Source organism: Schistocerca piceifrons, chromosome 4 (assembly GCF_021461385.2).
Source record: "Schistocerca piceifrons isolate TAMUIC-IGC-003096 chromosome 4, iqSchPice1.1, whole genome shotgun sequence".
NCBI lineage: Eukaryota > Metazoa > Arthropoda > Insecta > Orthoptera > Acrididae > Schistocerca > Schistocerca piceifrons.
In genome coordinates this window covers 665,522,965-665,535,446 of record NC_060141.1, presented here as the reverse complement: position 1 = coordinate 665,535,446, position 12,482 = coordinate 665,522,965, and the positions used below count along the sequence as shown (strand labels likewise).

The 12,482-nt window shown below is 41.3% G+C and overlaps 1 protein-coding gene across 1 annotated transcript in view; it reads right to left on the bottom strand.

Annotated features, from left to right (window-relative positions):
• Nucleotides 1-12,482, bottom strand: part of LOC124796101 (nectin-2-like) — a 339,111-nt gene that overhangs the window by 34,304 nt on the left and 292,325 nt on the right. Inside the window, exon 5 of the mRNA XM_047260188.1 lies at nt 1,074-1,184. Within this exon, the coding sequence (XP_047116144.1) occupies nt 1,074-1,184 (111 nt within the window). The remainder of the gene's footprint in view (nt 1-1,073; nt 1,185-12,482) is intronic.

The window sequence follows — 12,482 nt, the reverse complement described above, 5'->3', positions numbered from 1 at the left end:
GGATGCTGGAAAAGTGTCACTGTCAAAGTATAAATTAATATAGTTTGTGTGAAAGTGTTCTGGATATCAAAATGGAGGCAGACAGATGGACACTAACCGAAAAAAGCCGCCTATACTGTCGCAGTAAGTAAAAACTAAATTTACAGCCATACCGACAGATAAGCTATAGTCATGGCGATACATTAAAGTGTGACCCATCTTTCTGCCATAGAACCAGCACCCAGCATTATGCTACTACCAGTAATGATTTAACTTCCCGGATCCTCCCGAAACTATCAGAAGAAGAACCTGAAAAGGTTCGGAAACGGGTCCATAGAATAAAGCATTATTATTAAAAAAAAGTGACTGGTTGCAGTTCTGTATAACTTATTTACTTTCAATATACAGTCACGGTTCTAAAATATCCGTAATGGATAAGCATAATATGGAGGATTGTATAAAAGTTGCATTCCATTACGTTGAATCGTATTATGTAGAACCTATCAAACAATAAAAGCATATGCACAAACATGATGAAGTTCGTAAGTTGAAGAGCAACTTTTTGAAAGAGTAACTACTGTTCCATATTTCACGTTATACTCTTCAGATCAATAAACATGTTGTACTATACACTTTCTAAGGTAAACTATGTTCTTCCTCAACGTTGAAGCTATTTCCACACAAAAATTTTTCAAAATTGATTCAGCCTTTCACGTGTATAATATTAGCAGGGATATATGTGATATTCTTGAGCTTCATGTTATTTTTAATGTCCAACAGAGCAACAATCGAATAAAAAGATGATCTCAGAGAAGATAACTTACCGTAGGAACAAATATAATGCAGTATCCATTGAGGGAATTCTAGTGATTGCCAAATACCTCAACTAACGAAGCGTACACAGTATCAGTAAATGAACGTCACTGATAGGCACGGTCACGATGCGTACACAGTTTCAGTTATGGGAAAGTCATTGACAAGCCTGTACCTACCACCATGATGCACCGCATTTTTAACAAAGGCGATAGCCATGAACCTCTAGTTATAATGCGTAAATAGTTTTTGTTAAGGAATCATCACTGATAAACAGGTACCTCCAGTCACGATGCAAGTGAGCCGCATCTGGCCCCCCTCTTCGTAAGGTCCTGCGCGGTCCACCAGCTCACGGCCCAGTTCGTCGAAGATGGTCGGCCTCTGCGGAGGAACTGTAACAGGAGAAAGTCGTGTCAAAAATGCAGCAGGTACAAGGAAGGCACGCCACCCCAAAGACCCCACGTGAATAGAGTTCTGTTCATGTATAGCACCTATTGTCCTAAGGCCTTCATCATAATTAGTCTGCTATACACCATTGCACACTCTAGGAGAACAGTTTTATTATATCATATACTCCTGTCCGAATAATCACAGACTGTAAGAGTGTCATTTTGGAGGTTCATGTGCCAACTAACATCCTGAATTGTAATTCTCTTAAAGGATACTTGTCTTATCGAATGACACGGAAGCCATCCCAGCAAATTGTTTCATTACACCTGACCTACCCAGTGTTCCCGTTACACGCAGACCGCAAAGAAGGGAATAGAGTCATACCACAGCTCAAATAGTATTCCCGTAATACCTGGTCCCTTCTTTACAAAATGAGACAGCAAATGTTGTAAAACAGAACTAAATAGTCGTGAGAGTAAGCAAAAACAAGTGATCGGTCCGCTGGCTGTCGTGACAGAAAAATGATTAGCAAGTAACTTTGTTTGACTGTCTTTCTGACAGTCTCTCTCCCATTCGTAAGCAATTTCAGATTATGATACAATAACTGTTCTGCATCAAGGCTATTTTCGTGGTAATCTCCCATTCATTTGAGCATTATCAAATACTAGGAAACTTTGCGATTATGTCTGTAGTTCTGGTTTTAATGCATAAGTCTCAATGCATAGTTATATATGTGGAGAACTCTTAGTCGTACGTGTACGACTTAGACGTTGATGGGAAATACATACTAACTGAAAACTGTTGCAGCTAACGAATCAGACGAAAAGAGTGTACTCTAAGTGGAAGGAGGGGGAAGAGGACGAAGCTTTACTGAAATATCGGAATGGTGAAATTGGACTCAATGAAGCATGTAGGAGATATAATATACCAACACCCCAACACCTAAGGATCTGAAGGATTTAATTAAAAATTAAAGTTTTAAAGACCTAATGATACAACAGCAAAGATGGAAGGTGAATTAGCACAGCATATAATTAACTTAGGGTCTTGTTTCTTCGGAGTAGCTATTGCTGACTTAAGGAAACTTGCCTACCAACTTGCTGAGAAATAACACCTAGCGTATTGCTTCAATAAAAAAATAGTGATAGCTGGTAAAACTGGTATTACAAGTTTATGAAAGATCATCCAACTTTGTCCTTGGGAGTTCCAGAAAGAATATCGGTGGCACAAAAGCAATGGGTTTCATAAAGAGAAAGTTAATGAGTTTTTTGACAAACATGAGCAAAAACTATATGAACATTAGTTTTCTGGAGGCCAAGTATATAACGTGGACTAAATCGTAATATACACATTTCACAAACCGTTTCAAGTAATTGCCCGAAAAGGTAAAACCAAGTGGGTGCAATCATAAGCGGAGGAAGGGGCCTTAACACGACATGTGTATGTGCAATGATGCCAGCAGGCAAAGTTATACCTCCGGCGTTAATATTTAAGCGCAGCTTAAAAAGGGGAGCTCCACCAATCACAGGATGGATAACATCAGAACCGTTTTCCGATGGTTAGAACACTGCACAAAATGTACAATAGGAGAAAAAAGGGACCGGAAACAAATTTTGCTTTTACTGTTGGATATGGAGCACTCGCCAACAATTTAGAGGTATTTCAGCTAACTCGTGGTTGTGCTGTAAGCACGCTATCGTTTCATACTATCACGGCTCATCATCTACAGCCACTGGACAGACAGTTCTTTAAAACACTAAAAAGTATCTACGATGAAGCTGCATCTTCTTGGCTACCGTGGCAGTGTCATAAAACAAACTAACATTGTAGAACCCTTTGGTAATATATACCCAAGATCAAATTGTATGGGGATAACTCTAAACAGTTTTAAGCCGACAGACGTGTGGCCATGTGATAGAAATGTCATTAGAGAAGAGGACTTTGTTGCTACTACTGTATATATGGTTCATCAGTCACACAAAGAATGAGCTGATGGAATTAAAGTAACAACGCGAAAGTCTGGCAGGCCGCCTAGCGTTGCCACACGGCACGGTGATCAGTCCTGACCTTCTACAATGTCTCAAGAACGTGAACCCGAAAACAATATTTGCAACAGTAGCCGAAATTAACCGCCAGCAAATAAAGTCTTTATCTCTTAACTCGTGTACAACAACATTTGTTAAGATAAGACGAAATTCCCTAATTAACAATTATTTAACATTAAGTCCTTACAGAAAGGAAATAGAAGCCTGAGAAAAGACGATTAAAAAGAAGAAACCTGAGCACAAACCTATAAAAGAGAGACAGACAGATGGAAGCTTTAACAAGAATATAAAGTTAAGGACAGAGTGAATTGGTTATGTCAAGTGTGTAATATTAAGTCTGGGTACAACGCGCTGGCTGGAATGTAACATTGAGATATATCACTCAGATAAATGTGTTAAAACCCACAGATTCTCGATATGACAATTTAAGCTATTTAATTTGTTTCGAATTTATATTTGGTTTCCTATGTATAATTTCATTATATGTAACTAAGGAAGTAACGTTACCGTTATGGTTTGTAATTTGTTATTGTGACGGTTTGCTAGATTATTCCATGGGTTTAATATCTCACCGCAGACTTCTTATCATAAGTATGACCTTGGGGTGTAGGGAGTACCGATTTGAAAAAGATTGAAAATTAATTTCAGTTTTAATAGTTTAGTGGAAGTTGGTTGAAAGTTTGAAAAATAAAGATTCGGTGTGCACTTAGCAAAACGTGTTATTTACATTACCCTAACACAATAGTTCTTCCTTAAGAATCACGACTTGAGCAACATTACCCTACCCGCCAATGTGGCATGGGAGAATCATATGGTTTAAGGCGCTGTAGTCATGGACTGTGCGGCTGGTCCCGGCGGAGGTTCGAGTCCTCCGTCGGGCATGGGTGTTTGTCCTTAGGATAATTTAGGTTATGTAGTGTGTAGGCTTAGGGGCTGATGACTTTAGCAGTTAAGTCCCATAAGATTTCACACACATTTGAACGTTTTTGAAGAATCATAGTCGATCCCACACACAGGTGCGAGTCAGGTAGCCATTTCTGACACTGATTACTCATCGGAAGCGTCGGAGAAAACGGCAACAGCCGAAATTCCATTTGATAACTAAAACGTAATATAGATCTTAAATTTACTTTTACCCAAGTAAACTAATATTTTGCACTGAGAGAGAGGGGGAGTAGGGCGCACAAGTATTGCTTATCAAGTTAAAATACATCACAAAGTTCTCTCTAATTTCGAGAACATTTATCGGAGAGAACAACGGCGGCTGGGATTAAAATGTTTATTTACAGTGATTATCGTCGTGACCATCTCCATACCATTTATGACCTAACCCGTTTACAGCCAGCACTACCATCATGGCATAACTGATGTGAAATAAATATTTCATTCAAGTCAAGGCTGTTATAATCCATTTTCAAAGTTTTCAGTCTAGAAAAAATATTACGGAACAAATATATTCAGAATTTCATAAAGACAGGGAAGGGCAATAACAAGGAAGACTACTAGTATAGTAAATTAAGAGATGTTACCGAGCTTATGTGCACACATCTCTGGCGGATTTGCGTATCTAATTGTCTGAACAGTTTAAAACGGTCACCTGGTCACCGAGTCTCTGTGAAAGGCTGTCTGTCTAGCGGCTTGCAGCAAAATAAAAAGTTGACATTCAGTGTTTCACATGACTATCAACGACACTCAGAAATTTAAAATTCTGTAATTGCCTACTCATTAGGAATTTAGAATGTTGAGTTGAAGGTTGAGCACAATACGTCAACTGTAAAAGCTAAATGCTGTGTATATACTTTGAAGTAGTGTAACTCACAGCATGCAGATTATCCAGGCTACATTCAGCCAGTAGTTGAGAAGGGGAGCAATTATTGACTTCCAACGAATTCCACACTTACGCTTTGTGACAAAAATGTGAAGCACGCACATGTATACGAAAAATAAACGAAATGAAAGTTTACGGATTCAGAAGGTACGTTTTGTTGTTTCAGTGCATATGGTGTATGAGATCACTTACCCATATGATGTTGCTCCACGTCTGGCCTGGATGTGTGTGCTTATTCCCTTGTGAAAGGTGTCATAAACTAGTTGAACCCACTCCTGGGAAAAGCAAGCCCACAACAGAAATGACGTCCGACTGCTCCAATATGTGTTCAATCGGAGACAGATCTGGGGAACTTTCTGGCCACGGCTGTACCTCGGCATCACGAGCACAGTTCCTAGAGACACCTCCTTTTCAGGAATATTGTCCTGTTGAAAAATGGCACAACAACACTCTCATATGACAGGTGAACACATTAGGTCACAGGCTCTCCGTGAAGTACCATTCTAATGGCAAAGTTCCGTTAATCACTACTAGCGGTGATCTCATGGCTGTTCCCTCCGTGACGTCACGTGTATCACCGCTGTGCCTTTCCAAAACATTGAAAGAGTAGGACCTCTCCCCAAGTCACCAACATACTTGTCAGTGAAGGACACCCGGATAACGCAGAACCTCGATTCATCGCTGAACATAGTGCAACACCATTCATCAGCAGAGTATGCTTCCCAGCCACAGCACAACTACAAACGCAGTCGTTCGTGTCGTGGTGGTAATGGGAGCCAGGAGTTGGGGCAGCAATTCCGTAGGCTGCTAGTCTCTGACCAATGATACAGGATGGCGTATAATGTGGTAGACAGTCCATTACATTTTATCGTATGGCAGATACGGATATAATTGAGTTACAAGCTTTGTTAGTGGTGGTCAGACATGGTCGACATGAAACCAGATGTCAAGTTAGTCTGGCTGCCCCCAGGTTCCCATAAAGTACAACATCGCGTCGTTTCCATATCCTGTAGATTTCCCGATTCTACCAGCCAGTTAATGCGGCTGTCGCAGTGACATCCCCTTTTATATCACAGCGATAGCTCAAAATCTGATGCTGCTCGGCCCCCAAGACAAGAGAACAACACAGACCATGAATGCTGTATCTCACAGAATTGCAATATCCATCCTTTAAACCTCCGCCGATGGTGTGTAGGTGTACTAAATTTCATTCAAAACTGATAGCGTCTTCTGGGTGCTTAGCTTTTCTTTTCATGTAGTTTATTTTCACAACTTTTCGAAGTTGTTTCATGTTGAGGACCCCAGAAAAATAATGAAAGGGAAATGTTTGTCACTGTTCATGCAATGTCTTCACCATCAGGCATGAAGTTTTAACTTTTTACTTGTTTTCTACTTTTCGCAGGACATGTTGCACACGATAGCCACATACCAAATGAAAGCACATGCAGAAAAAAAGTTATGGTCCTGTGGCATTGTTGGCTGGGAGGCGCCATCAGGGGAACTATGGCCGCCGGGTTGTACCTCGTATTTCAGGAGACGCTACATTGGGCGACTTGCGTGTCGATGATGAGGAGGACAACACAACACTGAGTCCACGAACGGAGAAAAGCTGCAACCCAGCCGGGAATCGAACATGAGCCCGCAGCATTGGAGGCAAACACGTTACCACTCAGCTAAGCAGGCGGACAATATACCTGCAAAACTGTATTGTATCGTTGTGCAGCACATAGTTCGGAATGTATCTCGTCATAAACACTGAAGTGAATGAAAATTAGCTTTTCTTAAAACGAAGCAAAAATTACCCACAATACACGTATCCAGTGTTGAACGTAGGGAAACTCGCTTTAACATTAAAGATTTGTCAGTTTCAACGTTAGGGCAAGGTGGAATCTTTCATTTTCTGTCATTTCATACTTACTAGGGAAACTTCCCATCGCACCTCCTTGCCCCTCCTCCCCAACCCTCCCCCGCAGATTTAGTGGTAAGACGGCCCAGTGGATAGTCTGTCAAAAACTGAACACAGATCAAGCACGAAAACAGGAAGAAGGTGTACCGAACTATTAAATGAGAAGCAAAATAGAAACAGTGAACGGCCCAAGTTTAAGAAGTAACACATCGATCGAATCTGAAAAGTCACGGCGACATGGTTATGTTGTCAATGTGTTGGATTGCGATGTGGGACATCCTTGTTGAAATCTCCCTAGTGCCACATTTTTTTCACAAAACTGTTCGCCGCATTCAAATTTGTTGTTGTGTAGTGATGTAACGCTCGTTTGTAACAGCGAGGTGCAATAAGGGAACTTCCAGACGTACATAAATCGTCTTTTTTCTATACAAGTAACTTATTTTACAACTCTTGCATTCCGTTTTGAATGTTTTGACTCTTGAATTGCTTTGATGTAACATAGTTCACACCCATCCATTTGTTGTTTTCATTTCTGTGAGAGGTTTCTGCGGCACCACGCCTTCTCTTACTATACGTCACTTTTACTTGCGACGATAATATGTTCTTAGCACGTGACTCACATTCTATAACCATTGTATAGTATGCGAATTGCCAAGATTACAGAAGGAGACCAGATAAGTCACTGACCTGAAGGCAAGTTCATAATTTTGTGAAAAAAAATGTGGCACGAAGGAAGTCTGAACTAGGATCGTTCAGTGTTTCTACTTTGCTTCTATCTTCACAATTCAGTACACTTTCTTTCTATTTTCATGCTTCATCTGTGTTCAGTTTTTTGGCGAAGTATCCACAGTCAGTTTACTACTAAATGTGAGGTGGGTGCGATGGGAAATTTCTCTTATTAGATGAAGTGAAATAACCATGCAGGCTGAATCAGTGCTCTAAGAAACCTATCAATAATGCAGTCTGCACCGGTATCTACAGAGCGATTATTTTAGATTCTAAACTTGGCACAGGTGATCTGAGAAACACGCACACTGCATCAGTATTCCCTGTCTCATCATCTTGTGTTGTGACGTTATAGACTTGGGAAAAACCAAGCAGTGTTAGCAACCTTGTTAGCTGTTCCAGTACTCTCAGGTACACCGTCTTCGATCCTGTTGTAATAGAGCTGAGGACAACCCAGGAAATTTGACAACCATGCCGTCTGTGCTAGTATCCCCAAGTTCGCAGTTTTCTATTTTCGGCTAATAGGGCGACACCCATCTTGTAGGTTTGAATTTCCCAGTATTTTATAAATAGCATAACAGTCATTGGTGTTATAGTGATAGAGAAACCTTTGTGGCACAGTTATGATAGTTTGAATTGTCCAATAGTTTTTAATATCACGTCATTTTATACCTAGGGCTATTGGCCTTGCACCACTGTGACTTGGAACGGTTGGGGGGAGGAGTAGGGGTAGAAATCTGGCATCAGTTCACAATGGTATCTTAGATGAGGTCATCAGAAATCTCTGAACAATGCAAACTGTGTCAGAACTGGATTAGCTCCTGTTGTCTAATATATCTAGATGTATTAGATTTCTTGCCACTTAGGTGTAAACTATATTTGTTCAGTAACAATTTGACAGCAATCTCTCCATGAATGGTATGAATGCCTTCCCAACGTAAATATACAAGTTTCTGATGCGAGAGTATGCATTTCTTCCCTACTTTTTACACTGGATCCTTGTGCTATGCAAAATATGAAGTACAAGAAAGTTTTTCTGAATATAGCCGTAAATGACTTGATAGAAGAATAAATGTGAAATCAGACAAGACAAAAAAGTGAAAGCGGAACGGCGTGAAAGCAGTAATTTGCTACTGGCTTACACAGATAATGAAAATTGACAACACTAGATTTCCCAGATTACCATGAGATTGTAAACTAGGTGATAATAGTCATGAAAGGTGTTCCCAGAGGAGGAGTGGAGACATTTTGCGAATATGGAATAGATTTAAAGGGATATATATTTAATGCAACAGATACAGAATTAGAATTGACCAATAAGAGCAGCTGCAATGGCAAGAGAAACACAAAACATTTACATTGTAGCAGATCTCATACATTGTCACTCTTTCCTTTGTAAACAGATAGCACGGGCCTGAGCTGTATATGATAAACTGGCTTGGAATTGCTGCACATGCTTTCGCTTGTGTGAATCCACCGAGAATGCTTCTTCAGAGGGGTAACTAGATGAGGAATTTCAGTTGCTGATTGATTGCGATATAGCTCGCAGTTCAGGTAAGTCCTCTCCATACGCAGTTTTCAAAAGGTTCGATTACTCCTAATCACACAGGTAGGCTTTTCGGTGGCACAGTTCTTTCACGTTGGTAAATGACAAGTGTTTGCTGTTTGTGTACAACCGCCCAAGGGCATGTGAGACCCAAGTGAGACTCGTGTCTATACGACTGCTTTCATTACTCTGCAATTACTTTCCGTTCTACATGGACCCACTGTTCTCGTTTCGTGGAGGCAGTTTTAATAATCCTGCTGCGTAATACCTGACGAAAAGCCTCTGATCGCCTGGACCTCTCTTTCAAATGGACAGGTGGCGTCTCTGTCCCGTCCTCTCTTTCCGGCAGGCTGTGCGTTTCAGACCAATGCTGCCTCTGACAACGTGCGTCAGCTGTACGCCTCCCCCTCTCCCTCCGCCCTTCCACGCAGCTGCCACTGACGCCGGCTGCGCATTTCGATGGTCGCGTCAGCCGAAAGAAAGACGAGGAAAAAAGAGGGGTAGGCGATTTATCTTTTTCCTTTTTTTTTATTCCTTTTTCAGCGGAGCAACTGTTCTTTTGTCGGGGAGTAAACGCGCACCGGTGCTGAATACCCAGTTAAATTGCAATCACATAACGGCCAGTCCATCGCTTAGGGCTGTGCGTGTGCCGGTCCCGCTCGGGACACATTTGGGACCACGCGCACGTGTTCGCGCACCTTAATGACGTCATTTCGGCGCCATGTTGCGCGCCGCTGGGACATTTCAATGGCCGACGGGAGAGTCGATCCGGGACACGCGACAACTCTCTCCACACCGTCGACTCACAGCGCCCCCCCCCCCCCCCCCGCCCCATCCACCCCTCCCACCAGCCCAACACACACACACACACGCACACACAGACACAGACACGAACACATTTCCGCAGATTCAGCATTCAGGAGCAGGTGGCTGGAAGTGGGACATCTCATCCCAAGTCGGTGTTCCCTTCCTCACCGCGGTCGTTCCACACCCTTCCGGTGGAGTACAAAGAGCTACTTTCAGGTAATTGTTTGCCTTATTTCAGTGTAGTACTGACTGCGTAGATCTGCCCTGAAGTGGAGGTAATTATCTCCCGCTTTTGGTATTGGGAGCGGGGATGATTTGGGGCGGAGGGGGGAGGTAGAATGACAGGTGTGGCAAAAACAACTTCAGTTGTATGAAAAACGCTAGAACTGCGAAACGTGAAGAAAAGTAAAAAAAATTAAATAAAATACAAAAAAATAGATAAAATAAACCATAAAAATTTCACATTACAAAGCACTTTATACGAAGGAATGCAAATTATGATAGTTTCACATCACTTATAACATACGACAGTGAAGGTGTAAGAATCTTAGAATATATTTTACTTTACTTGAATTCCGACAGTAAGTTTTTATGCAACATATAATAGCGTACTGTAACTTGCAGCTGTGAACACAGTGTTTAATAAGAAATTATGTTTATTCTGTATTTCATCCCAATTAGTATTTCTTGTGTATCGTCTGCTCCAAATTATGTTATGTTTAAATCATGTGAAACGTTTTTCATTGTAACAATAAATTAAATTGGTGTATTTGCACTTGGAGCACAGTCATACATCCGGCCCCCGGACCTGTCCTAGTTCTCAGCAGTCTTGCTGACTGTTATATGCATTATGACGAGTGGAATATTCGTTTAGATCTGTAATACTCAGCCATTCTGAGACGATTAATCTTAACGAGATCCGATATCAGTGAGCACCCCAACAAAAATCAGCACCTAACTAAAAACTGAACTGAAAAAATTAGCTCCTGCATATCAAATGGTCAGCAGTATTCGGGTCAGGATTTTTGCTAAGACAATTTATAATGAGTCAGCAAAATGTATTCTACATCTTTCTTCAAGCAGTATTTTTATATTCGATTTCATATCGACAAATAGTTGTATACATGTCTTTCCATCACTTATGTATCCATTGGTAGAATACTCCAAAATATGTCTTGAAATATACAAGTTCAGGCACGCGAAAATGTCTTTTTCAGCGATTATTCTGATGATGATGGATATTCGCCATCAACTTTCCGTGAAAATATTCCTACATACGAGTTATCGAAATATAATTATAGGGCGTTGTGTTTGAGAACTGGAAGACCTGTTATTTGTAATTTTATTTTCTGCAAAGATTCCTTCATTCATTGCAAACTGTATTAGAACAACAATCACATACTTATGAGTTCAACTTACTACAAAAATGGTTGCTAACATAATAAGTTCATTAGACCGAGATCAACTTACTATGACTCGATACACTGCAAGACTTCACTGTACGTGGAGTAGGATTTGAAGGGCTACAGGTGATACGAGTTTACGGCCTAAGAGCAGTCACTTTAACTGACGGGTTAAAGTTTAACTAGTTAGCCTTCCACTTGACTACCTGGCCCATGTGTCTGTTAAATTAGATTTTGCTCTGTGACTGTGGTTGTTGTTGTAAGTCTGCATTAGAGGTTGTCACTTTCATCAGAATCTACATGAACTTCAACGACGAAATAACTTAATGAAATGCTGGTCCTGTCAGTATTGTACTCAATGGTTGATGGGTGATTATTATATCATCATGAGATTGAGCTTTCATAAAAATTATGGCACCGGTACATTCATCATATAATAGGAACAAAAATATAAGTCAAGCGTGATGACAAATAAATCATGAGATGAAACTTCCTGGCAGATTAAAACTGTGTGCCCGACCGAGACTCGAACTCGGGACCTTTGCCTTTCGCGGGCAAGTGCTCTGCCATCTGAGCTACCGAAGCACGACACACGCCCGGTACTCACAGCTTTACTTCTGCCAGTATCTCGTCTCCTACCTTCCAAACTTTACAGAAGCTCTCCTGCTTGGAAGGTAGGAGACGAGATACTGGCAGAAGTAAAGCTATGAGTACCGGGCATGAGCCGTGCTTCGGTAGCTTAGATGGTAGAGCACTTGCCCGCGAAATGCAAAGGTCCCGGGTTCGAGTCTCGGTCGGGCACACAGTTTTAATCTGCCAGGAAGTTTCATATCAGCGCACACTCCGCTTCAGAGTGAAAATCTCATTCTGGAAACGTCCCCCAGGCTGTGGCTAAGCCATGTCTCCACAATATCCTTTCTTTCAGGAGTGCTAGTTCTGCAAGGTTCGCAGGAGAGCTTCTGTAAAGTTTGGAAGGTAGGAGACGAGATACTGGCAGAAGTAAAGCTGTGATTACCGGCGTGAGTCGTGCTTCGGTAGC